Genomic DNA, 24,127 nt, shown 5'->3' on the forward strand with positions numbered 1-24,127 from the left:
TACAGAAACATGGTGGGACGAAACCTACAAATGGAACACACAGCTAGAGGGATTTAAACTATTTAAAAGAAACAGACTAAACAAAAGAGGAGGAGGAGTTGCTCTATATATAAGAAATAACTTTATCTCTACAGAAATAGAGCACAACAATGACGAAAACTGTAAACTTGAATGCATTTGGGTCAATATAAAAGGGGGGAAAAATGACATTGCCATAGGTGTATACTATAGGCCGCCCAACCAAGCAGAGGAAATAGATGAACTTTTTGCTAGTCAGCTAACTAAGTTATGTAAGAAGCACATCACAATAGTAATGGGGGACTTTAATTACCCTGATATCAACTGGGAGACAAACTCTGCACCAAGTGGAAGATCAAACAGATTCCTGACAAACCTAGCAGACAACTTTCTCTCCCAAAAAGTAGAGAAGGGAACTAGGGGATTAGCCATATTGGATTTAATTCTCACAAACAGAGATGAAATGATAGAAGGTGTCAAAGCCACAGGAACCTTGGGGGGAAGTGATCGTGCAATATTGGAATTCAACATTCTGGAGGCACAAGCAATAGAACACAGCCAAACTAGAGTCTTGGACTTTAAAAGAGCTAATTTCAATAAACTTAGAGAGACCATGGGAAGTATTCCATGGATGAGAATCCTAAAGGGGAAAACAACTCAAGAAGCTTGGGAAATTTTGAAAAGTGAGATAATAAAGGCCCAGTCTAGTACAATACCAACAAAGAAGAAAAATAACAGCTCTCAAAAGAAACCAGCATGGCTGCATAAAGAACTCTCTGATAAATTGAAAGATAAAAAGGACAAGTATAAGAATTGGAAAGAGGGGCACATAACTAAGTCAGAATATCAGCAAATAGCTCGTGCCTGCAAAGATGAAGTGAGGAAAGCTAAGGCTCAAAATGAACTAAGGCTTGTGACCAAAGTCAAAAATAACAAAAAATGCTTCTTTCAACATATAAAAAACAAGAAAAAAGTTAAGGAAATGATTGGTCCATTAGTGGGGGAAAGTGGCAAGAAGGTGACAAGCAATAGGGAGAAAGCAGAACTATTTAATTCGTTTTTTGCACCTGTCTTTACACAAAGGGAAAAAACAGTCCAACCTACCCAAACCAGTGCCATAAAAAACAGAATAGAAATGCAAGTTAAGATAGGCAAGAAAATGGTAAGTGAGCACCTGTCCAGCCTAGACGAGTTCAAATCACGAGGCCCAGATGGATTACACCGCAAGGTTCTGAAGGAACTGGCAGACGTGATCTCAGAACCACTGAACTATATTTTTCAAAGATCCTGGAGCACTGGGGAACTACCAGAGGACTGGAAGAGAGCTGATGTAGTTCCCATCTTCAAAAAAGGGAAAAAAATAGATCCAGGAAACTACAGACCTATCAGCCTGACCTCAATACCTGGGAAGATTCTGGAAAAGATAATCAAACAACAAATCAGCAAACACCTTGATGCAAACAAAGTCATCACTAAAAGTCAACATGGGTTTGTCAAAAACAGATCATGCCAGACAAATCTTATTACATTCTTTGACCAAGTGACAAAACTAGTGGACCAGAGGAATGCTGTTAGAGGTCCCGACGGGACGGGGTCGGAGGAGGTGGCTGCTGGTTCTGGGAATGTGGGGGTGGGGCTTCAAATCCCCACGGCGATAGGGAAAGGCAGCAGGTGTTTGCGCGGAGGGCCATATCAACACCTGGGATCGCGCCCCCGCTATCTCCGAGCGGTGGCGCGCTCCGACCCTCCGGTTAGCACCCTCTTACCCGGGGATGAGGGTGATCAGGCCCCTGAGCTCAGGTTGGTCTATTTTAACGCTAGATCCGTAGTCAACAAAGCTCCCCTCATCCGTGACCTGATCGAGGAGGAATGTGCGGATCTAGCGTGCATCACGGAAACTTGGCTGGGCTCGGAGGGAGGGGTGCCTCTCACCGAGTTATGCCCGCCGGGTTTCCGGGTGCTGCACCAGCCGCGGGCTCAGGGCAGGGGTGGTGGAGTGGCAGTGGTTATTCGGGAGACTTTGTGTCCCCGGGAGGCCACCATTGTCCAGATGGCTGGGAGTGAATCCCTCCTCTTGAGATGTGGTCCTCGGGTTCAGTTGGGCTTGTTGCTTACATACCTGGCGCCCAGCTGTGTGGCAACAGCCCTGCCTGAGCTGCTCGACGCCCTCTCAGGGTTGGCAGTGGAGTTCCCCAGGCTTATAGTCCTGGGTGACTTCAACCTGCCGTCACTGGGAGGGTCGTCGGAGTTGGCTCGGGAGTTCATGGCTTCCATGACAGCCATGGGCCTGACCCAGGTTATTGAGGGCCCGACCCATGAGGGGGATCATACTCTCGACCTGGTGTTCCTGTCTGGACAGTGGTTGGACGATCTGGGAGGGGGTTCCCCGTCCATCACCCCCCTGTCATGGTCAGATCACCACCTCCTGAGGCTGGTTTTCCGTCATGCCACCCCCCGCCGCTGGGCGGCGGAACCGTCCAGGTGGTTCCGCCCCAGGCGCCTAATGGACCCGGATCGGTTCCAGAGGGCGCTTGGGCCTATACCTATCACCCTTACCCACAGCCCAGTCGATGCTCTGGTGGAGGCCTGGGAAACGGCTGCCACCAGGGCAATTGACTGCGTTGTACCCATGCGACCTATGACCCGGCGCAGATCCCGTTGGGCCCCATGGTTCTCTGTGGAGCTCCGGGAGATGAAGCGTCGGAGACGAGGTCTAGAGAGCGGTTGGAGATCCAGCCGATCCGAATCCGACCGATTGCAGTTAAGAACCTTTATAAGGTCTTATCTTGCGGCGATAAGGACGGCGAAGTCTAACTACTTTGCCGCCCTTATCGCGTCCGCAGATAATCGCCCGGCCGCCCTGTTTAGGGTGACTCGCTCCCTCCTTAACCAGGAGGTGAGAGAGGATCCCTTGCAGGGACGAGCCGAGGAGTTTAGTCATCATCTGGCGGACAAAATCGCTCGGATCCGGACCGGTCTGGACTCTGACTGGGCAGAGTCTGACGTGGAGGAATCAGGCGGTCTTGAGCATGTTATCTGGACTGAGTTCGACCCTGTTTCCCCTGATGATGTGGACAGGATCATGGGGAGACTGAGCACCACCACCTGTTTGTTGGATCCGTGCCCCTCCTGGCTAGCTTATGCGGCTCGGGAGGGAACACGAGGCTGGTTCCATGCAGTAATAACTGCTTCTTTGAAGGAGGGTGTCTTCCCTGCCGCCTTGAAGGAGGCGGTGGTGAGGCCCCTTCTCAAGAAGCCTGCTTTGGACCCGGCTGTTTTAAACAACTATCGTCCAGTCTCCAACCTTCGCTTTCTGGCGAAGGTTGTTGAGAGTGTGGTGGCGCATCAGCTCCCTCTGTTCCTGGAGGAAACTGATTATCTGGACCCGTACCAATCGGGCTTCAGGCCCGGACACAGCACGGAGACGGCATTGGTCGCGCTGGTGAATGATCTCTGGAGGGCTAGGGACAGGGGTTGCTCCTCTGTCCTGGTCCTATTAGATCTCTCAGCGGCTTTCGATACCATCGACCATGGTATCCTGCTGCGGCGTCTCAGGGGGTTGGGAGTGGGAGGCACCGTTCTACGGTGGTTCTCCTCCTACCTCCAGGGCCGCTCGCAGTCGGTGTTGACAGGAGGGCAGAGATCCGCCCCGAGGTCTCTCATTTGTGGAGTTCCTCAGGGGTCGGTCCTCTCGCCTCTCCTGTTCAACATCTATATGAAGCCGCTGGGCGAGATCATTCGTGGTTTCGGGGTGGGGTATCACCAGTACGCTGATGATACCCAACTTTTTCTTTCCACCCCGAACCAACCCAGCGATGCCCTCTCCGTGATGTCCCGGTGCCTGGAGGCGGTTCAGGTCTGGATGGGGAGAAACAGGCTTCGTCTCAATCCCGCCAAGACTGAGTGGCTGTGCATATCGGCATCTCGGGTTAACCAACTTATTCCACCTCTAACGATGGGGGGTGAGGTGTTACCCCCCGTTGATAGGGCTCGCAACTTGGGCGTCCTCCTGGACTCACGGCTCAATTTTGAAGACCACATAGGAGCCGTGACCAGGGGGGCTTTTGCACAGGTTCGCCTGGTGCGCCAGTTGCGTCCCTATCTGGACCGAGACGCCCTACGCACAGTTACTCATGCGCTTGTTACCTCCCGTCTGGACTACTGTAACGCTCTCTACATGGGGCTGCCCTTGAAGACCACTCGGAGGCTTCAACTGGTGCAGAATGCGGCCGCGCGAGTTGTAATGGGGGTCTCCCGATACTCCCATGTAACACCTCTACTCCGTGAGCTGCATTGGCTTCCGGTTGCCCTCCGGGTGAAATTCAAGGTGCTGGTTATTACCTATAAAGCCCTACATGGCCTGGGTCCGGGCTATTTGAGGGAACACCTGCTGCCGGCATCAAACGCCCTTCGCCCAGTGCGCTCCCACAGGGAGGGTCTGCTCAGGGTGCCGCCGGCGAGAGATTGCCGGCGGGTGACACCCAGGGATAGGGCCTTCTCAGTGGGAGCGCCTGCCCTCTGGAACCAGCTGCCGGTGGAGCTGAGGACTGCCCCCAACCTCCGATCATTCCGCCGGGGCCTGAAGACCTGGCTCTTTGAGCTCTCGGGCCCAGGGTGAGGAGAAATTTTAATTGGGGTGCATTGGCTTCCGGTTGCCCTCCGGGTGAAATTCAAGGTGCTGGTTATTACCTATAAAGCCCTACATGGCCAGAGTCCGGGTTACTTGAGGGAACACCTGCTGCCGGCATCAAATGCCCTTCGTCCAGTGCGCTCCCACAGGGAGGGTCTGCTCAGGGTTCCGCCGGTGAGAGATTGCCGGCGGGTGACACCCAGGGATAGGGCCTTCTCAGTGGGAGCGCCTGCCCTCTGGAACCAGCTGCCGGTGGAGCTGAGAACTGCCCCCGACCTCCGATCATTCCGCCGGGGCCTGAAGACCTGGCTCTTTGAGCTCTCGGGCCAAGGCTAAGGAGAAATTTTAATTGGGGTTTTAATTGTGTACAGGGTCAATTTAATATTTTTTAATTCGGTTTTAACTTTTGTATGTTGGATTTTTTAATTCCCTGTAAACCGCCCTGAGTCCTCAGGGAAAGGGCGGTATATAAATATAACTAAATAAATAAATAAATTTAATATTTTTTAATTTGGTTTTTTAACTTTTGTATGGTGGTTTTTTTTAATTTCCTGTAAACCGCCCTGAGTCCTCAGGGAATAGGGCGGTATATAAATGTGAATAAATAAATAAATAAATAAATAATTTACTTGGACTTCAGTAAGGCATTTGATAAAGTAGATCACAACCTACTACTTGATAAGATAGAAAAATGTGGGTTAGATAGCATTACCACCAGATGAATTCGTAGCTGGCTGACAGGCCGTACTCAGCATGTGGTCCTCAATGGAACCGCATCTACATGGAAGGAAGTGTGTAGTGGGGTGCCCCAGGGCTCTGTTCTGGGCCCAGTGCTCTTCAATATCTTCATTAACGATTTGGATGAGGGGATAGATGGGGAACTCATCAAATCTGCAGACGACACCAAGCTGGCAGGAAGAGCCAATACTCCAGAAGATAGGCTTAAGATACAGAAGGATCTGGACAGACTCGAACACTGGGCACTATCTAACAAAATGAAATTCAATGGTGAAAAAAGTAAGGTTCTACATTTAGGCAGGAAAAATCAGATGCATAGGTATAGTATAGGTGGTACCTTGCTCAATAGTAGTAACTGTGAGAGGGATCTCGGAGTCTTAGTAGACAATCACTTCAATATGAGCCAGCAGTGTGCTGCAGCTGCCAAAAAAGCCAACACAGTGTTAGGCTGCATTAACAGAGGGATAGAATCAAGATCAAGTGAAGTACTAATACCACTTTACAATGCTTTGGTAAGGCCACACCTGGAATACTGCATCCAGTTTTGGTCACCACGATGTAAAAAAGATGTCGAGACTCTAGAAAGGGTACAGAGAAGGGCAACAAAGATGATTAGGGGGCTGGAAGCTAAAACATATAGGGAACGGTTGCTGGAATTGGGTATGTGTAGTTTAATGAAGAGAAGGGGGAGGGGTGACATGATAGCAATGTTCCAATATCTCAGGGGCTGCCACAAAGAAGAGGGAGTCAAGCTATTCTCCAAAGCACCTGAAAGCAGGACAAGAAGCAACGGATGGAAACTAGTCAAGGAGAGAAGCAACCTAGAACTAAGGAGAAACTTCCTGACAGTTAGAACAATTAACCAGTGGAACAACCTGCCTCCAGAAGTGGTGAATGCTCCAACAATGGAAGTTTTAAAGAAGAGACTGGACAGCCATTTGCCTGAAATGGTATAGGGTTTCCTGCCTGAGATGACCTCCAAGGTCCCTTCCAACTTTATTATTATTATTATTATTATTATTATTATTATTATTATTATTATTATTATTATTATTATTATTATTATTATTATTATTATTATTACAAAAACTCTCTAGTTTTCCACATATGCCCACTTAGAAAAGGCCATGCAGAAGCTGTAAATCTTTAAATATGCAATTCAACAATCCTGACCATATCTATGTCAAGAGGAGGAGGTGAAGGGGAAGGGAAGGGTAAAGAAGGGAGGGAAGGGAAGGGAAGGGAAGGGAAGGGAAGGGAAGGGAAGGAAGGAAGGAAGGAAGGAAGGAAGGAAGGAAGGAAGGAAGGAAGGAAGGAAGGAAGGAAGGAAGGAAGATGGTCTTTCTCCTTCCATATTTCACAGAATTAGAGCTTTTTCTAGAATGGTTTTTGCATATTATGTCTGCAATAAAGTAATTTGAGCCTGGTCATTTATACCTTGAATGAGAATTTGTTTGATAATCTTTAGATTTGTTTTCTTGGCTGTTCCCTGGTATTCTCAGAAACTCTTCAACATTAAGTGTCCAATATAATAAGGTAAATAAGGACTAAATTGCCAAACAAATATATAAAGAGGAATGAAAAGGAAGACTGAGAAAGCCGTGTTGAATGGAATTGGCAAGATTCTCAGTAAACAAAAAGCAAAGCAAAGATTTATGGATGTGATGTATACAAGTTTGCGAGGATAGAAAAATATGCTAAGTTTGTAGAGGATGGCATTTGTGTAACCTGATTCTACTTTTGTTTCCATTGTTCTCTTAAATGATGCCTTTAATTTCTGGGCTATGTCATACTCTTTGTCTACATTCTGCTAAATGTTGTTTAAGCCAGTGGTGGGATTCAAATATGTGAATAACGGGTTCTCTGTGTGGATGCCACTTCTGGAAGTCCATTCTGGGCCTGGGCAACAAAAAATTAGCTACCGGTTCTGCTGAAGTGGTTCGAACTGGTTGAATCCCACCACTGGCTTAAGCCAAAAGGGTTGTGTGTATCTGTGTATGTGTGTGTTGTAGTTCAGAAATATTTGGAGAGCAGGATTTCTTTCTTTGATTTCTTACAACCATGAGAGATGGAATGCACTCAGGCAACAACCTTCAATCTTGGGCATTTCTTTTTGCATGCTATAAATGTGCACATGACATGTATTGTAGTCTGTGCTGGGAATACATAGCATTGTTAAGTTTAGATACAAATGAGCTTTATATCTATATTTCTATCTCCTATCTTAATCAAAGAAATTAGAAAACTTATTGGTTTCATTCACAAGGTTAGTACAGAGTTGTATTGAACAAAGCTCCTTGAACAGGATGATTTTATTCTGAACATAAAAGGACACTTCCCATTCTTCTTGCAGTCCTCAACCTCCATATAACCTTCCCGAGAACATAGAGAGAATGGTTCTGCTGTCTATAGGAGGAGGGAAACTTTTACCAAAAATAATTATTCCTATGCCTTTTAGTTCACATACATTCTACAAATGAAAGGATATCTTACATTTGGTAACAGTTCTGAATATAATCCACAGGTATTCATACTATCTAACCCAGAAACTACAGTTATGACTGTTTTATGGCTGGAGCTCAGAAGGCCATGGCTCGGATGGCCCAATTAAACAAACTTATTTTAGAGAAAACTCCATCTTCATTAACCCCAGTGCTAAAGGTCTTTCAAGCGAAAATTGAACCAATACTTACCTATGGGGCAGAAATATGGGGATCAGTTAAGCTGCCTGGGCAGGAAATTCCTCAAAATAAGTTCCTGAGGAGAATTTTGGCAGTGTCCCCTGGAACCCCAGCATGCGTAGTAAGGGCAGAAACGGGAGTCCATGCAATCGGCACTAGGGCCATGCTGAAGACCGTTTATTATTGGCTAAGAATATCTGAGATGGAGAAAGGGAGGTTACCTAAGCTAGCGCTAATGGATCAGATTGTTTCAAGTAACAAAAATAATTGGTTATCAAGAGTTTTGAAGCGGGTATCTAGCTTTGGTATTCCGTTAAACTGGCAGCACTATGATCATAGGCAGATTCGATCTTGGATCGCACAGAGATTTAAGGACATAAGTGCACAATCGGACATCGCACAGGTGACAGTAGCAAAAGCTTGCCCCTGGTTATCGGCTAATAAACAAATTTTTAAAATAGAAAAATATTTAACCTTGCCTTTATCTCCCATCATAAGGAGATTTTTTACCAAACTGAGATTGGACCAACTTCAATCAAACATGCTTTGGGGCAGATATAGGGGGATTCCTGTAAGTGAAAGAGTCTGTTTATGTGGGATGGGGAAAGTTGAAACAATGTCCCATGTAATTTTTGATTGCCTCCTGTATTCAGATTTGAGGGAACATCAGTTGGGCAGGATCTTTTATACTAGTATCCCTGTGTCTAAAGAGCACTTCTTGCATCATTGTTTGTTAGGCTCTAATTTGCAGTTGGTGAAATGGATTGCCAAATATGCTGTAAAGTTGATGGAAATAAGAACAAATTTGGTGCAGCAGAGTGTGGTAGATTGTAGGAAAGATCACTTGATTTAAAAATGTGATTTTAAAAGTAGTTTTAAGACTGTTTGGGGTAGACGCAGGGGTGATATTGTAATATAATGTTAAGCATATTTAACCTGTATCTTAAATCATTGTATTCTATCCTGATTTTATTTTGATTGTGTTTGGTTTCAGTTTCATTTTAAATTGTATTTTATCCAGTTTCATTTGAATTGTTTTTGTCAAGTTTTAGTGATATTTTGTTTTTGGAACTTGGCAATTTGATATGGCCCAAGGGCTAATCAATAAATAAAGATGAAAGATGACTGTTTTATGGAGACTCTTTTGTAGCATAGTAGATCATGTTTAGGGACGCGGTGGCTCAGTGGGCTAGGACGCTGAGCTTGTCGATCAGAAGGTCGGCAGTTTGGCGGGTCGAATCCCGAGTGCCGCGTAACAGAGTGAGCGCCTGTTACTCATCCCAGCTTCTGCCAACCTAGCAGTTCGAAAGCACGTAAAAATGCAAGTAGAAAAATAGGGACCACTACGGTGGGAAGGTAACAGCGTTCCGTGCGCCTTTGGCGTCTAGTCATACCAGCCACATGACCACGGAGACGTCCTCGGACAAGTGCTGGCTCTTCGGCTTTGAAACGGAGATGAGCACCGGCCCCTAGAGTTGGAAACGACTAGCACGCATGTGTGGGGGAACCTTTACCTTTACCTTTACCTAGATCATGTTTGCAAAATTGTTGGTAATGCTAAAAAAAATTACACTGAACTGTCACAAACAGTAAACATGATGTAACTGAAAAGATTTGATTCTTTCTGAGGTGCTCTTAAATCCTTTTAAAACCATTCTCATCTTTGAATAAACTACTGTGTTCCATTTGATTGACTACTCAAAATGCTATTTATCTTACACTGAAGTACATACTTTTAGAATGCTTGGCAATACTTCTTGTCAAAAGCAGGTGTGAGAGACTGAAAAGAATAAAAGGACCACATACTGAACATTAAGGCTGAAATAAATCCCTTTGAGCTTTTTCTAATTTATCTTCTCAGCCGTGTTATCAAATTAGATTTTATTTCTCATCTGAATGGTATGTGATATATCTAAATTATATTTATCTTGAACTTCAATTATGAATATTTCAAACCTGTAGAATTTGTTGTCTGACTGATATATTATCTCAACAAACCCCATTGGAACATTTTTACTTCATTACTTTATAGGTAACTCAAGGCAGTGAGTATACGATACCTAATATTCCTTCTTCCTCCTATTTTCTCCACCACATCAACCCTGTTGGTTGGGCTGAGAGAGAGTGATTGTCCTAAAGTCACCAATCCAACTTTGATGCCTAAGGCAGGACTAGAACTAGTCTCCTGGTTTCTAGCCTGGTGCCTTAACCACTACACCAAACTTACTGTTTTAAATATATAACTGTTCTCTTTTAAGGATTTTAAAGTTCTCTGAATCTTGACATTGACAAATGCATCAGTATGACTGTAAATTGAGACATCCCATGGCTAAATATCTCTTTCTTTCTATTCTGTGATCAGTTCCATGCATTCAAGTTGCGTGGGCTAGGTGCCTTGTCAGATGAAGGGAGATAGATGCAATCACATTAGCACTGATGTATGAAGTATTCTTATATCAATCCATAATCTACATACTACTATTATATACTATTTCTTTAGGAATGGAACTATTCTTCATTTAGTTTAATAGTTATAAGTGACCAATATACAGGTAGTCCTCAGTTTATGACCCCAATTGGGACTGAAATTTTAGTCGCTAAGCAATGCAGTTATTAAATCAGTCACACCCAATTTTTCAACCTTTTTGCCATGGTTGCTAAGTAAATCACATAGTCATTAAGGAAATATAGCTTCTGCTATTGATTTTACTTGGATGCTGCAAACATCATCAATATCTGCCAGTTGCCAAGCACCCAAATTTTGATCACCTGACCACAGGGATGCTGTGACAGTCATAAGTGTGAGAACCAGTTGTACATCACTTTTTAAATTACCATTGTGACTTTGAACAGCCATTAAATGAATTATTGTAAGTCAAGCTCTATTTGTAGTATCTACCACTGTGCTTCAATGAATACTATCATAAATTCCAAATATACAGTTTATATATATCTATATCTATATCAGAGGATGTATGTATCTTTTAACATATCCAATTGTAGCATGACTTCTTAAAGAATTTTCACAGCATTCATATATTTTTTTAATTTGGATCCAGAATATTAATTGCTTTTAATTTCCATTGTTAACCATGATAAACTTAATCACACTGATTTTCAGTAGGAATTAACTCAGTATGCCTCAAATGTTTTAATACAATAAAGAAAAATCAAATATGCGTATTATTACATCACTTCACATTTTTGTTCTCCATTTTTCTAGGGATTTCTTGGTGATCTATCGGTAAAATACGTGTACATATTCAGATGACTCTGGGACATTTTTTACATCAATAATGAAAGGATTATCTGGCAGTCGCAGTCACCATCATGGGGTTGCCTGTGAACCTGTATGTGACTCTCTGATACATCACTCAGATAGGAAGCCATATTTGTTAAATCCTATGGACCATCATCCTGCAGATCATACTTACTATACTCAAAGAAACTCTTTTCAAGGAGAATGCATGGCTCCATACAGTGATCAGGTTGCTAGCAGCACATTTCCTCGGAGACATTATAATTCCCACAAAGAACTTAAGGATGAATGTGCTTTGGTGCCACATGGAACAACCAATAAAGGTAATCGCATCCCTGCCAATCTTTTGGACCAATTTGAAAGGCAACTTCCTCTTAATAGAGATGGCTACCATACTTTACAGTACAAAAGGACTGCTGTAGAACATCGTAGTGATAGTCCAGGAAGGATCCGCCACTTGGTGCATTCTGTTCAAAAGCTTTTCACAAAATCTCACTCTCTTGAAGGCCCATCAAGGGGCAGCATCAATGGAGGCAAATCAAGCCCAGAAGACACACAGAGTATAAGATATGGCAAACGTAGCAAAAGTAAAGATAGAAGATCAGACGGAAAATCCAGGTCAAATGCATCTGGATGGTGGAGCTCAGATGACAATCTAGATAATGATGTTTGTATTTATCATGGACCAAGTAGGATAATGACTATGGGAAGATGTCCCGACCATTCCACTTCTCAATACTTTATGGAAGCCTATAATACTCGAAGCGAACATACAGTAAAGCCTTCCAGAAGCAATAATGATGTTAAATGTTCTACCTGTGCAAACCTGCCTGTAAATTTGGATGCTCAGTTAATGAAAAAAAGCTCTTGGTCCTCTACTCTGACAGTAAGCAGAGCTCGTGAAGTTTATCAAAAAGCTTCTATGAACATGGACCAGACAGTTCTAAAATCAGAGACCTGTCAACAGGAACGGTCCTGCCAATATCTTCAGGTATAGTATATGTCATTTATTTGATTACTTGTACTGCTCTTGGTTCCATGTATTTTTTTTACACTGAGGGGAGATTGCAAATGAAAAGATGTAAGTGGGAGTTAATCTAAATACAAATTATGAATAAATCTGCATTTTGGTTGCTAAGAAGCAGTGTTTCAAATGAATGCATACAGTTAGGAACTGATTCACTTTCTTAATATATGAAAAGAACAAGAGCTCCTTAAATAATTGGGAGGGAGATTAAAAAGGAACTCTAGGCACACAAAACAGCACAGCGGGGTCACAAGGAGCTAGAGGTAGTAAAGCTTTCATTTTGCAGTACAATCTCAATGAATTCATATTCCCAGGACAGAGATTTGTTGGCTTCTGTAATCTTGGGATCTGCCTTTATGTTTGGTGATGAAAGCTTGAGACCTTTTAAACACTTAGTAATGTCACAGCATTTTGTATACTATGAACCAACCTACAGTCAGTTTTTGTCACATACAAAACAACTGAACAGCCTTTAGGAAATAATTATATGAAGTGACCAGGTTGGTGTTCCTGGCTGTTATTCCTTTAAAATAAATAGCTAGCACTCTCTGAAAAATGCAAAGTTGAAAGACTGAAATTATTGAGCGTTCTGATTATACTCTTTAGGAGTACATCAGTGACTCCCGCACAAGCTGTTTGCAGTTAATAAAGCGTCACTATTTTTCACCAGTATTGTATCTTTAAATGTCAAGAATCAGATGTCTGCTCTTGGAGCTATCATACTGCCGGTTAATTTTTGTGGCAAGAACGTGGATCAGAAAATTAACACAGTTTCAGCTGTAAAAGATCTGTGGATTATTTTTTATGCATTTTCTTTTAAAATGGATATGGCACACTTAACTGTGCATGGACAGTGGAATAATGTCAAACAAAGAAGAGAGAAGACTATGAGGAAAAAAGAGGTTTGATCAATAAAATATTTTGTTGTTGTTGGGTGGGGGATTGTAGGGACTAAGTCATTGCTCTATTTTTTATCTGCTGTTTAGTTTTATTTCAAAACATTGGGCACTCCACAGTTAGTTCTAGCTGTATTTAGCCTGATGGGCAGCTTGCAATCATAATTTTGCACTTGCATCTCCATGTTCAGGTAAAGGATTGGATTCTATGGTCCTGCTGACTTATAGTTTTATAGTTCAGATGACCTAGAAATGAAACCAGAATACCAAGTTTTAAGGGGTTATTTTTAAATAAAAAAGCATTATACAAGAAGGCACATTCAAAAATATAAAGCAGCATGATGTATGTCCTGTATGAATGTTTATCTCTGCATATTCTTATGTTCTTGGGGGAGACTGTTAGCATCAGAAAGTGGGGAATTAAGAAGATTCAGTGATGATACTGTTATGTTGTATGTCAGGCCAGAAAAAAATTAGCTTTACCTTCAGAAACTTGTCAGTTACATAGCTCATGACCTAATATATGATTGTATATGAGTGTGTGTGTGTGTGTGTGTGTGTGTGTGTGTGAATGTGACTGTGTGTGGATGGGTGGGTAGGTGGGTGAATAGATAGATAGATAGATAGATAGATAGATAGATAGATAGATAGATAGATAGATAGATAGATAGATAGATAGATAGATAGATAGATAGATAGATAGATAGATAGATAGTCTCTTCTTTTGGCATGGGCTCTTTTGCAAGGACTAATAATATAACTAATAGGATTATCTCACCAAAATAAAATTAATATGCAAGTTTGCATACCTAGGAATGAGTTCCACTTAATTTAATGGAGCTTATATCTGAGGGGATATGTATATGCTTGTCATGTTAGAGGACGTTACCTATTCTTCTTCACTTAATATATAAAATTCATTCTAAATGTATACTTAAGGTATACTTAATTGCTCTTACATTTTGCCATGCAATGTAAGATTTTAGGTTGACATTTATTTAGAAAGAAGTAAGAAATTTCATTATTTTGAGATGGTTAATAAAATATGATCGATATAAGGAAGGTACAAGGGAACAAGATGAGTACTTTAGATACTCTTTAACTCCATTAATCAAGTAAAAATTCCAAGTTAAAACAGTAATATAAGTGCTTAAGATTTTTGCAGGTTCTTTAACAAACAAGTATAAAACATTCATATTTGCAAAATCACATCTCTGTTATCCTAGAAGAAGCCATGTTCATTAATGTTTATACACAACAAAACAAATGTGTTAAGCAAAAAGAGCTGTCAGGTTTTTTTTAATTAGTTTCCCTGAAGGGGGAAACTTCCAAATAGGTAATTTTCAAGTAAGGTAAATTCCCAGGTTTTTCTAATGACACTAATCAACCATTGTTACCTTATTTTAATTATAAATATAATGATTTATTTTAGGTAAATCCAAGTCCTATGCATTATTTTTGCAATTTAGAATATAAGAATCTATACACTAAAATGCATACATTTCCATAATTGTAGTAGCAAATAAATATTCAGAGAGAATGACGAAAAGTATATCAAAAGACAAAATGAGCATGATTTTTCTGCATTCCTATTTTTTCTGTATTTGTCTACTTATTTAAGCTTCTCAAGTTTATAGGAGGTCTCTATCTGTAATCAATGAATGTGAATATTAGAATTAACTATGATCATCACCCAGATAATTATTCATTCTTACTAATCTACTGTGGCTCTGGAAGCATGAAATGTAGATCCCAACTGATGCTCAGACGCCTCAGTAGTTTTATTTACTAGCATGTCTACTATTGTCATATAATTACCTGTCTGTGTCAGATAGAGATAACTTCTAGACATTCCAGAAGTTGTGTTTGAAGGTATTTTTTAACTGAATAATGATCTTGAAAAATCAATCTTGTTTTTCTTGGTGTTTACATTTTTCTATTTTAATTGGTTGAAATCGCTGAGAGAATTGATAATTAATAAGATATTGTATCGATGATGTCCATTCAGCTCTACTCTCTTGTAATCCAGGCAGGGCAATGTAATAATACTTTTGAGTAATGAAATAGAGGGGGACTGCATCTAATCAGAGTGGGAGTGCTATTAATAGGGGTTTCATCATTTTACAGAAGTGATCTTCTGTTTCTTAATGTCACGATAATTTCACTTTAGATCAGATAAGCATGCTTTTAGATTCAACCCTGACTTTGAATGGTGCTATAAAACCAGATAGTTTTCACAGTTCTTGTAGTCTTGATCATAAGAAAAGCCCTGCTGTACTTTAATTAGGATACAATGATTTAACTCTCTCTGTTCCATCTAGAATTAGTTTAAAAAAATATCCAAATTCACGTTTATGGAATAGGGGACACAGTGGTTGGTTTCAGCTGAATCTGGCAGCTCAATATTGAGAAGGGGGATTGCACAGGGTTTTTATTACTGTTTATGCTTATCATAAATTCTAAGTATTTTTCTTTGTGTATATATGGTAATTTTATTTGATTCTCCTAAATCTTCTTCATTCACTATTATTGAACAAAAAAGGATTAATCTGAGTTGTGCTACTAGCAACAATGATATACATACCGCAAATGGAGAATTATTTTCTTTTAAATCCAAAATATCTTAGATGTAACATTTTAGCCCCCCAAAATCTTTGAGATATGAAAGTCATTAAATAGTTTCCATATCTAATTAAATTGGGGAAACAAGAATATAATCTAATTATATTAACCTAATGTACTACTATCTTCAAAGTTCAGCGTAGATCACATGGGAAATGGAAACAAAATGTGAGATTGCTGTTAATGACATGAATCATACCTTTTAGAATTTTTTTTTGAACTAATTGCTTCAGTTGAATCATTCAAAACCTTGAATAACTATTTGGAAGGTAATAGAACAACACAGGATAGAACAGAATAGAGGTAGTCCTTGCTTCATAACCACAATTGGGACTGGCAACTCTGTCACTGAGCAATGCAGTCATTAAGTAAAATATCATGTGACCACAACAAATTTACAACTTTACTCCTGCTTAGGTTGTTAAGCCAGTCACCACAAAATGTTAAATAAGACATTATGTGACCATGACATTTATTTTTTCTGCCGGCTTCCCCATTGACTCTGCTTTTTAGAAGCTATGAAGCACACAAATGGCAATCAGGTGACTGCAGGACTCTGTAATGGTCATAAACATGTCCTGATTGTGAAGTACCCAGATCTTGATCTTGGACCTGCAGAGACTCTGTAACAGGACCAGTTGTAAAATTACTTTTCCAGTGCCATTATAACCATGATTGCTAAACAGGGCAGTCATTACGCTGGACTAGGAATAGAATTGAAGAGAAGAGAAGAGAAGAGAAGAGAAGAGAAGAGAAGAGAAGAGAAGAGAAGAGAAGAGAAGAGAAGAGAAGAGAAGAGAAGAGAAGAGAAGAGAAGAGAAGAGAAGACTGATCCTCCATCTCTTTTAATAATAAAAGCTAGAGTCAAGCTGACTGACCTCCAACTGCAAAATTAGCAGAGGCTGGTGACATTCTATCAACAAAATGTACTAGTTATAGCAATAATAACTTAAAAATGACTTGGCTCCTGAAATCTTATTTATGACTTGTTTGCTAATTAAAAGATAATATAAAAGACCAAGTTATTTTAATTTATTCTTTATTTACTCAGTTGTTGAGCAACAATGAGGTTTTAGACGCTTACCCTTTTAAAACAAATAATGGAATGGAATGGAAAAATCAAATTCATAGCAAAACTTCCATAATTGAACAAAGTTATAAAACATACTGTGAGGAAATCTTTAATTGACAATGAAAACATATCAAAGTTCATGCTAGTAATTTTTTTTATTTTGCTCAGGAATTTCCATATCCATATTGCCACAACAAAGAGAGTACTTTGTCTGATCACCCTCTGCTTAATTTCATATTTGGAAGGGGAAAGTGCTGTAAAACAGCTTATGAACAAGATGGACTTCATTCTAGCAGCAAGTCAAGCATTATGCATAAACATAAGTGCTCAGGAAACACACTGATGCCTCCAAAGCAGCCACATCTAGCCTTTAAATCAGTGTTTCATGCTAGGTGGGAAATTCTGGGAATTGAAGTTTACCTAACTTAAAGTTGCCAAGTTTGAAAAACATTACGCTAAATGGACTGGTGCTCTGATCCCTGAGGAGGTTTTTATAAGCCCTAGTAGTCAACAGCCAATGCAGCTATACATACAGTATTTTGGCAAAAGTGGTCCCCAAATGGTCCCCTAATTAGTAACAATAACAGCTGTGTTTTGATTTGGTAAATCAAATATGTCCACATGCCCATATGAGGTGAGGAAACAAGCAGAAGGTAAAAGGAAGTATGCAGTGAAGGAGACTTAACATTCAAAATATGCCAAGTCATCTCAGAGGTTGACAGAATATAGATGTATTAAATGGTCTCATTTAATTACATGTGTAGCTTTTATCCAGGAACTAACATGTATCATGGTATCTTTATATTTGTGTAACAGACATTAATTCTTTCCTGCCACAATACGAAACAGTGCATATCACTATCACAAAGGATGAACTAAATATGTAGCATTTTCTATTATGTTTGTGCAAAATGAAAAGAAAGGAAATATGTATGAACATTATATCCAGGTAACAAAAAAAATCTTAAATATAGTTGGATTATATTAGATAAAAAAGGAGTTACAATAAGAAGTGGAAGCAAGAGTAAGATCCTTTGAAAATGTCTGCTAACTTTATAAAATGTCAAAATAACAAAGCAGGATATTTAAACATTTTCAAAAAATGTGTTTCACAAAAAGAGTGACAGTTTTCAAAAATCTATAGAATTTTTCATCAGACCAAATGGTAAGGAATTTTGAAAAAAACTTACATGTAGGAGAAAAAAATAAGTAATCCATAAACAATGGAATTGATTTTGTAGCCAGAGCATGGAAGAAACTTTTTTCAAGAATTCGTAACTTCTGTTGAAATTTTTACAAGAGTTTAACAACAGGTGGAGTTGGTTTTCCTAGTTTGATTTCTTCTCAAGCTTGAGTAGGTCTGTGACTGCATTTATTAGTGGATATGGACAGTGTTTCTCAACTTCAGCAATTATAAGAAGTGTGGAGTTTAACTGGCTAGGGAATTTTGTAAGTTGCTAATTAACTTAATTAGTAACATAAAACAGTTATAAGAATTAATTTGTATGTGCCTAATGTTAACATTGCAACAGAACATATCAATTTAAGTGTTGCACACAATAAGAGAAAATTTACAAATCAGTCTGCTTTAAGGAAAAGAATTCTTATAAATGTGGGAATATGATGTAGCAATAATTTAGATTCAGTTTTCTTTCAGTATTTCAATCAAAGAAAGAGGTTCATTAGAATCAACAAAAGACCATGAGAATTGCTGGCCAGATAGGAACTGCATAACCAGATTGAATAAAGCAAGGCAAGACAAAGCAAGTATGTACAGTATAGGATTTGTAATTGTAGCCTATAAAATATTTGGGTATCCTGTATGAAATAAAGAGAAATATGATCTTAATTTCTTTGTACCATGGAACCCTTTGAGAACCTAGTTAAATGTCCAGACCCCCTTTCAGAACAATGTGTAAATGCATAAAAACAAAATAAAGTAAATGTAAATTGTGTTACAAAGAACTATTATGATCGAATATAGTTATCAAATATAAAAAATAACAAAGAGGTGATGCAATAGATGTGAAAATAAACTGACCCTTCTTGGTTAAGCAGTCTCCATTTTGTTTATTCCCGGCTTGGACTTAAAGCCATGCAAATGAGGTAGAACAGTAAAGAAATGAAGATCAAATTCAGAATGTTTGTGTAGTGGTGAGGTTTATTTTTTATCCCACCTGTATTATTTTAAAAATAATTCAAGGCAGTGAACATATCTAATACTCCTTCCTCCTCCTATTTTTCCCCACAACAACAATCCTGGGAAATGAACTGGGTTAGGAGAAAGTGAGCCATTTCAGTTTTGATTTTGTATGCCTGATGATTGAGAGGCAGCTTCATATAACAGACAGGATGGTGTGAAGCAGCAACTATGGCATTCTTGTCATCTGAAGACTAAACTGTTATTTTCTATGTATTATTGTCTCTGAGCATAAACTAGATAAACTAAAGAAATGCATCTGTCTCATTACTAGTAGTGAAGGAAAATGCAGTGTCAATTTAATAAGTTTATAAAAGCGAATGATGGAAACTTTTTCCCCAAAGACCAATAAAATACAGGCCTCAGTTGCATTTATGTTCCTTTAATGTGTTCTTCTTGGTGTTCAATAGCCTTGTATCTGTAATTCTTGTTATTTTTATTCTCTTCTAAAAACCTATGTAACAGCTGTGTATCCATTAGATTTTATATATGCAGTTATATACATAAATATACATAAATAAAAAGGTAAAGGTAAAGGTTCCCCCGCACATACGTGCTAGTCGTTTCTGACTCTAGGGGCCGGTGCTCATCTCCGTTTCAAAGCCGAAGAGCCAGCGTTTGTCCAAGGACGTCTCCGTGGTCATGTGGCCGGCATGACTAGACGCCAATGGCGCACGGAACACTGTTACCTTCCCACCGTAGTGGTCCCTATTTTTCTACTTGCATTTTTACGTGCTTTCAAACTGCTAGGTTGGCAGAAGCTGGGACGAGTAACAGGCGCTCACTCTGTTACGCGGCACTCGGGATTCGACCCGCCAAACTGCCGACCTTCTGATCGACAAGCTCAGCATCCTAACCCACTGAGCCACCGCATCCCTTATACATAAATACACATATACAAACACACACACACAATTAGCAGACCAGACTAAATATATTCCATTACTTACTTGAATACAGGTAGACCTTGATTTATGACCACAACTGAGCCTAAAATTTAGGTTGCTAAGTGAGACATATTTTAAGTGAGTTTTGTTCCATATTACAACCTTTCTTGGCAGAGTTGTTAAGTGAATCACCACAATTATTAAGTTAGTAACACAGTTGTTAAGTGAATTTGGCTACTCCACTGATTTTGCTGTCAGAAGGTGGCAAAGGGGGATAACGTGACCCATGACAAGGTTGTAAGTGTGAAAAGTGGTCATAAGTCACTTTTCCATTGCCATTGTAACTTCAAATAGTCACTAAATGAACTTTTGTAAGTCAAGGACTACCTGTACTGAATTCTGATTCACACGTTTTTAAAAAATTAAAAATATAATAGGAAATTTAATGAATTAGACTCAGACTCAAATTTGGTGAATTAGACTCAGGCTCAGATGTGGGAGAGGGTTTAATGTACATTTAAATACAAAAGAGATGTAAATTAATTGGTAGCTCCCAAAAAATATCAGAGAAAGAGACTGAAACTGATTTAAGTACACCTACAGTACTCCTCATTTAGCAACCAAGTTCCATTTCAAGGAATAGGTCATCAGGCAAAATGGTCACTAAGTGAACACATGCCAGAGAGAGAGAAAAAAACTGCAAAGATCACTAGTTGCTCCATCTCATTTAAAAGAAGTTTTCTCATATAGCTGCTCCACTGTTGTGCCATTGTTATTCTTATCCCAGTGTGCCTTATTGTCAGGAGCACAAAATTTGATCATAAATGTGCACATTGGTCAGAAAATGAGGTTTTTTATTACCATGGTATTTGTGAATGGTCGCTATCTCAGGTTGCTAAATAAGGAGTGGGTGTAAGTTCTGATTGCTACATATTAATAATAGATACACAGACAATTAGCTAATTATATGGCAATCACTTAGCTTGCAGTGCATAAGCAATAATGCCCATCCTGTCAGGGACTGGAATGGACCTTCATGGCAGTTCATATAGGCCTGTATGGAGGAAAATGCTCATTACTCTTCATAAATAAGTGCAAATGAACTAGACGAAACTGCTTTAAATAGAGCAATACTTGAAAGAATGAGAGAAAGAATGTCTCTCTGTATGTGTATGTGTGTGTATACAAATACAATATTTGTGTAAATTTTTAAATTGCTAACAAAGAATTAAGGGAGACTGATATGCATTTCAAACTTATTAGTTTTCATCAGTCAGCCATACCCTTCCGAGATTCGAACCTGGGCTGATTACACCTTAGGCAGTTGTTTTCACCTCTAAGCCACAGGATCTCTCTCGCTTTGTTAGCAGAGAAGCAAGGGGAGATATATGACAAATGCTTGTTAACTATTAGATTACCTTGCTAGGCCCCAAACATGGGACAATTAAAAATTTACACAAATATGAGCTGTCACCGGTGTGACTACTGCCTGTCGATGGCCTTCAGGATAGGCTGACACAGGAGATAAAGATTTGTCCCATGTTTGGGGCCTAGCAAGGTAATCTAATAGTTAACAAGCATTTGTCAAATACAATATTTGTTTATATAAGCATTAATTTATGTTTTTGTTTCCTACATTCTAAATTCTCTCCCTCTTTCTTCTTGGGTGTCACTGATGAACTTATTCAGAGAGTCGGGTGGAGGGGAGGAATCCATAAGTCACACTTTGCCTATTTTTTTTTAGACTTGTTTTCCTTGAATGTTGATGTTGCCTCATGTCTATAAATAAATAGATAAAGCTTGATTCCTTCCCCTCTGAGTACAAAGCTTGTTTCCACTAATGTCATGTGACATTATTTGCTGCTATCATTTGGAATAATTTGTACACACTGTATTTTAAATCTCATTGAGGCTGACTGTAGCAGTTGAGTATAGAATAATGAGTTATTCTAACCACTAAGCAACCTATCAAATGATATGGATATATTTTATGGTACTTGCTTTTGTTGTTTACCTCTCTTGCAGTTTGTCATAGTTTTTTTCCCCTATACTTTCAGATAATTGAAATCTTATTTTAAAGTTCTTAGTATAAGCAATTTGTTGAATCAGGTTGTTTTGTGTCCTAATAATGGCAAACTACATAGTTATCAAGGACAAAACTTATTCAGTGACAGCAATCCTTGAGGTAAGACAGGCCATTTAATGAACATTCAAAATTACAACAGACCCATCCCAAAAGCTACGTATGACCCCCACTTCAAAGTTACAAGGGCTGTAGCAAGCCTGCGTCATTCACCCTTATGACCCACCACAAGATTGCTGCAGCGCTCTCCCACTTCTCTTTTTTTTATTGAAAAGTTTTACAAAAACAAAGTTTTACCCCCAAATCCCCCCACCCCAAAACCCCCCACTTCCCCCCCCCACTTCCCAGAGCTAAATACAGGATTGTAGTTATAATAATCATATTCTAAATAAAAATTATGCAAATATACAATTAACCAAGTTCATAATGTGCTTTAACTCCCCTTTAACATAACTACAATCAAAGTACCAATAACAATATCCCACTAACATCTACTCATAAGCTAAATGGAACTTCTTAATCCCATATTTGTTCTAAATATAATCTATCCATCTCCTCCAAACTGAAACATATCTTTCCTGTGAATGATCCTTCAAATACACAAAAAATCTTAGACATCTCTGCAAGATTCAAAACTTTAGACACCCATTCTTCTATAATAAACAAACTAATAAACAAAAGGATAGCTCTCCCACTTCTCTCACACCGTCCCATCCTACCAGAACCCTGCAGCACTTGCGCCTCTTCCCCACATCCCCATCATGCCCCACACTTACCATCTGAAGCTCTCCAGACCTCATGTTTTAAAAAGGAGGGCAGTCCAAGTGGCTATGTGGTAGCTATCAAAATGTGGCCATCATTTTGTCCTGCTTGGTTGTGAGCAGGACAAAATGGCAGCCCCCAGAAAAATTGGTTTATTCTGCTTCCTTAGAGAGTTCTGCACAATGCTATAGAAGCTTCTGAATACTGTAGAAAGCTTCAGCAGCACTGTGCAGACCTTGGTAAGGCAGCAAAATGGAGCAGTTTGTCCTCAGCCCATGCAGTGGTGACTCGAATGCAGTTACCCTTTTGTGGGAGGGACAAAAATGGCAGCCACTTTCAGATCCGCGCCATATGTCTGTAAAGAAGGAAGTCATCCCAGCACTCTGGAAGTCCTTGGAGCTCTTCAAAAGATGTGGTGAGAAGAGTGTTTTGCCTGGTAGGTTTGGAATCAGGCCTAAGGCTGGGAGGACACAGTGGGAATGCAAAAAAGCCTGTTGGGACTCAAGGTATGGGAAGTGGAAAATGGAAAGTCTCGGGGAGCTTAAAATCCAAGCTCAGAAGAAAAATAAATATTATAACATAGAACATAGAATAACAGAGTTGGAAGGGACCTTGGAGATCTTCTAGTCCAACGGTCCCCAAGCCCCAGTCCGTCGACCAGTACTGAGCCAGGCCAGGCCAGCAACTGGGCCACACAAACAAGCAAAGCTCCATCTGTGAGATTCAGGCAGCACAAAACCGTGCACACTCCAGTCCATGGAAAAACCTCTCTCCATGGAATCGGTCCCTAGTGCCCAAAAGGTTGGGGACCTCTGTTCTAGTCCAACCCCCTGCTCGAACAGGAAACCTTATACCATTTCAGACAAATGGCTGTCCAGTCTCTTCTTAAAAGCCTTCAGTGATGGAGTACCCAGAATTTGTAAAGGCAAGCCATTCCACTAGTTCTCACCATTAGGAAATTTCTTCTTAGTTTCTTAGTTGAATTTGAATATACATGGAAAACAGATACATTTTATTTATTTATTTGCTTGTAAAATTTAAGTAATTACCCATCTCATCTGCAGGAACTCTGAGCTGCATATAATAAAACCTGGAATTAAAACATTTTGCAAACCCATTAAAACAGTAGGAATATATAAAACAAGACTGTAGAAGGTAAGATGTTACATACTATATAACCAGCATGCAGGCTCCTTATTAAAAGGATATCAGATTTGCTGGGGAAAAAAAATTTTTAAAGCCTTCCAGATGT

The 24,127-nt window shown here is 40.0% G+C and overlaps 1 protein-coding gene across 2 annotated transcripts in view; it reads left to right on the forward strand.

Annotated features, from left to right (window-relative positions):
• Positions 1–11,363: 11,363 nt before the first annotated feature.
• Positions 11,364–24,127, forward strand: part of DLGAP1 (DLG associated protein 1) — a gene marked incomplete at both ends in the record, with an annotated part of 92,000 nt that continues 79,236 nt past the window's right edge. For both annotated transcript variants that reach the window (XM_081322501.1, XM_081322502.1), the window contains one exon: positions 11,364–12,317. In XM_081322501.1, coding sequence (XP_081178627.1) covers positions 11,364–12,317 — 954 coding nt within the window. The remainder of the gene's footprint in view (positions 12,318–24,127) is intronic.

Source organism: Vipera berus, assembly GCF_964194415.1.
Source record: "Vipera berus genome assembly, chromosome: 3".
Lineage (NCBI taxonomy): Eukaryota > Metazoa > Chordata > Lepidosauria > Squamata > Viperidae > Vipera > Vipera berus.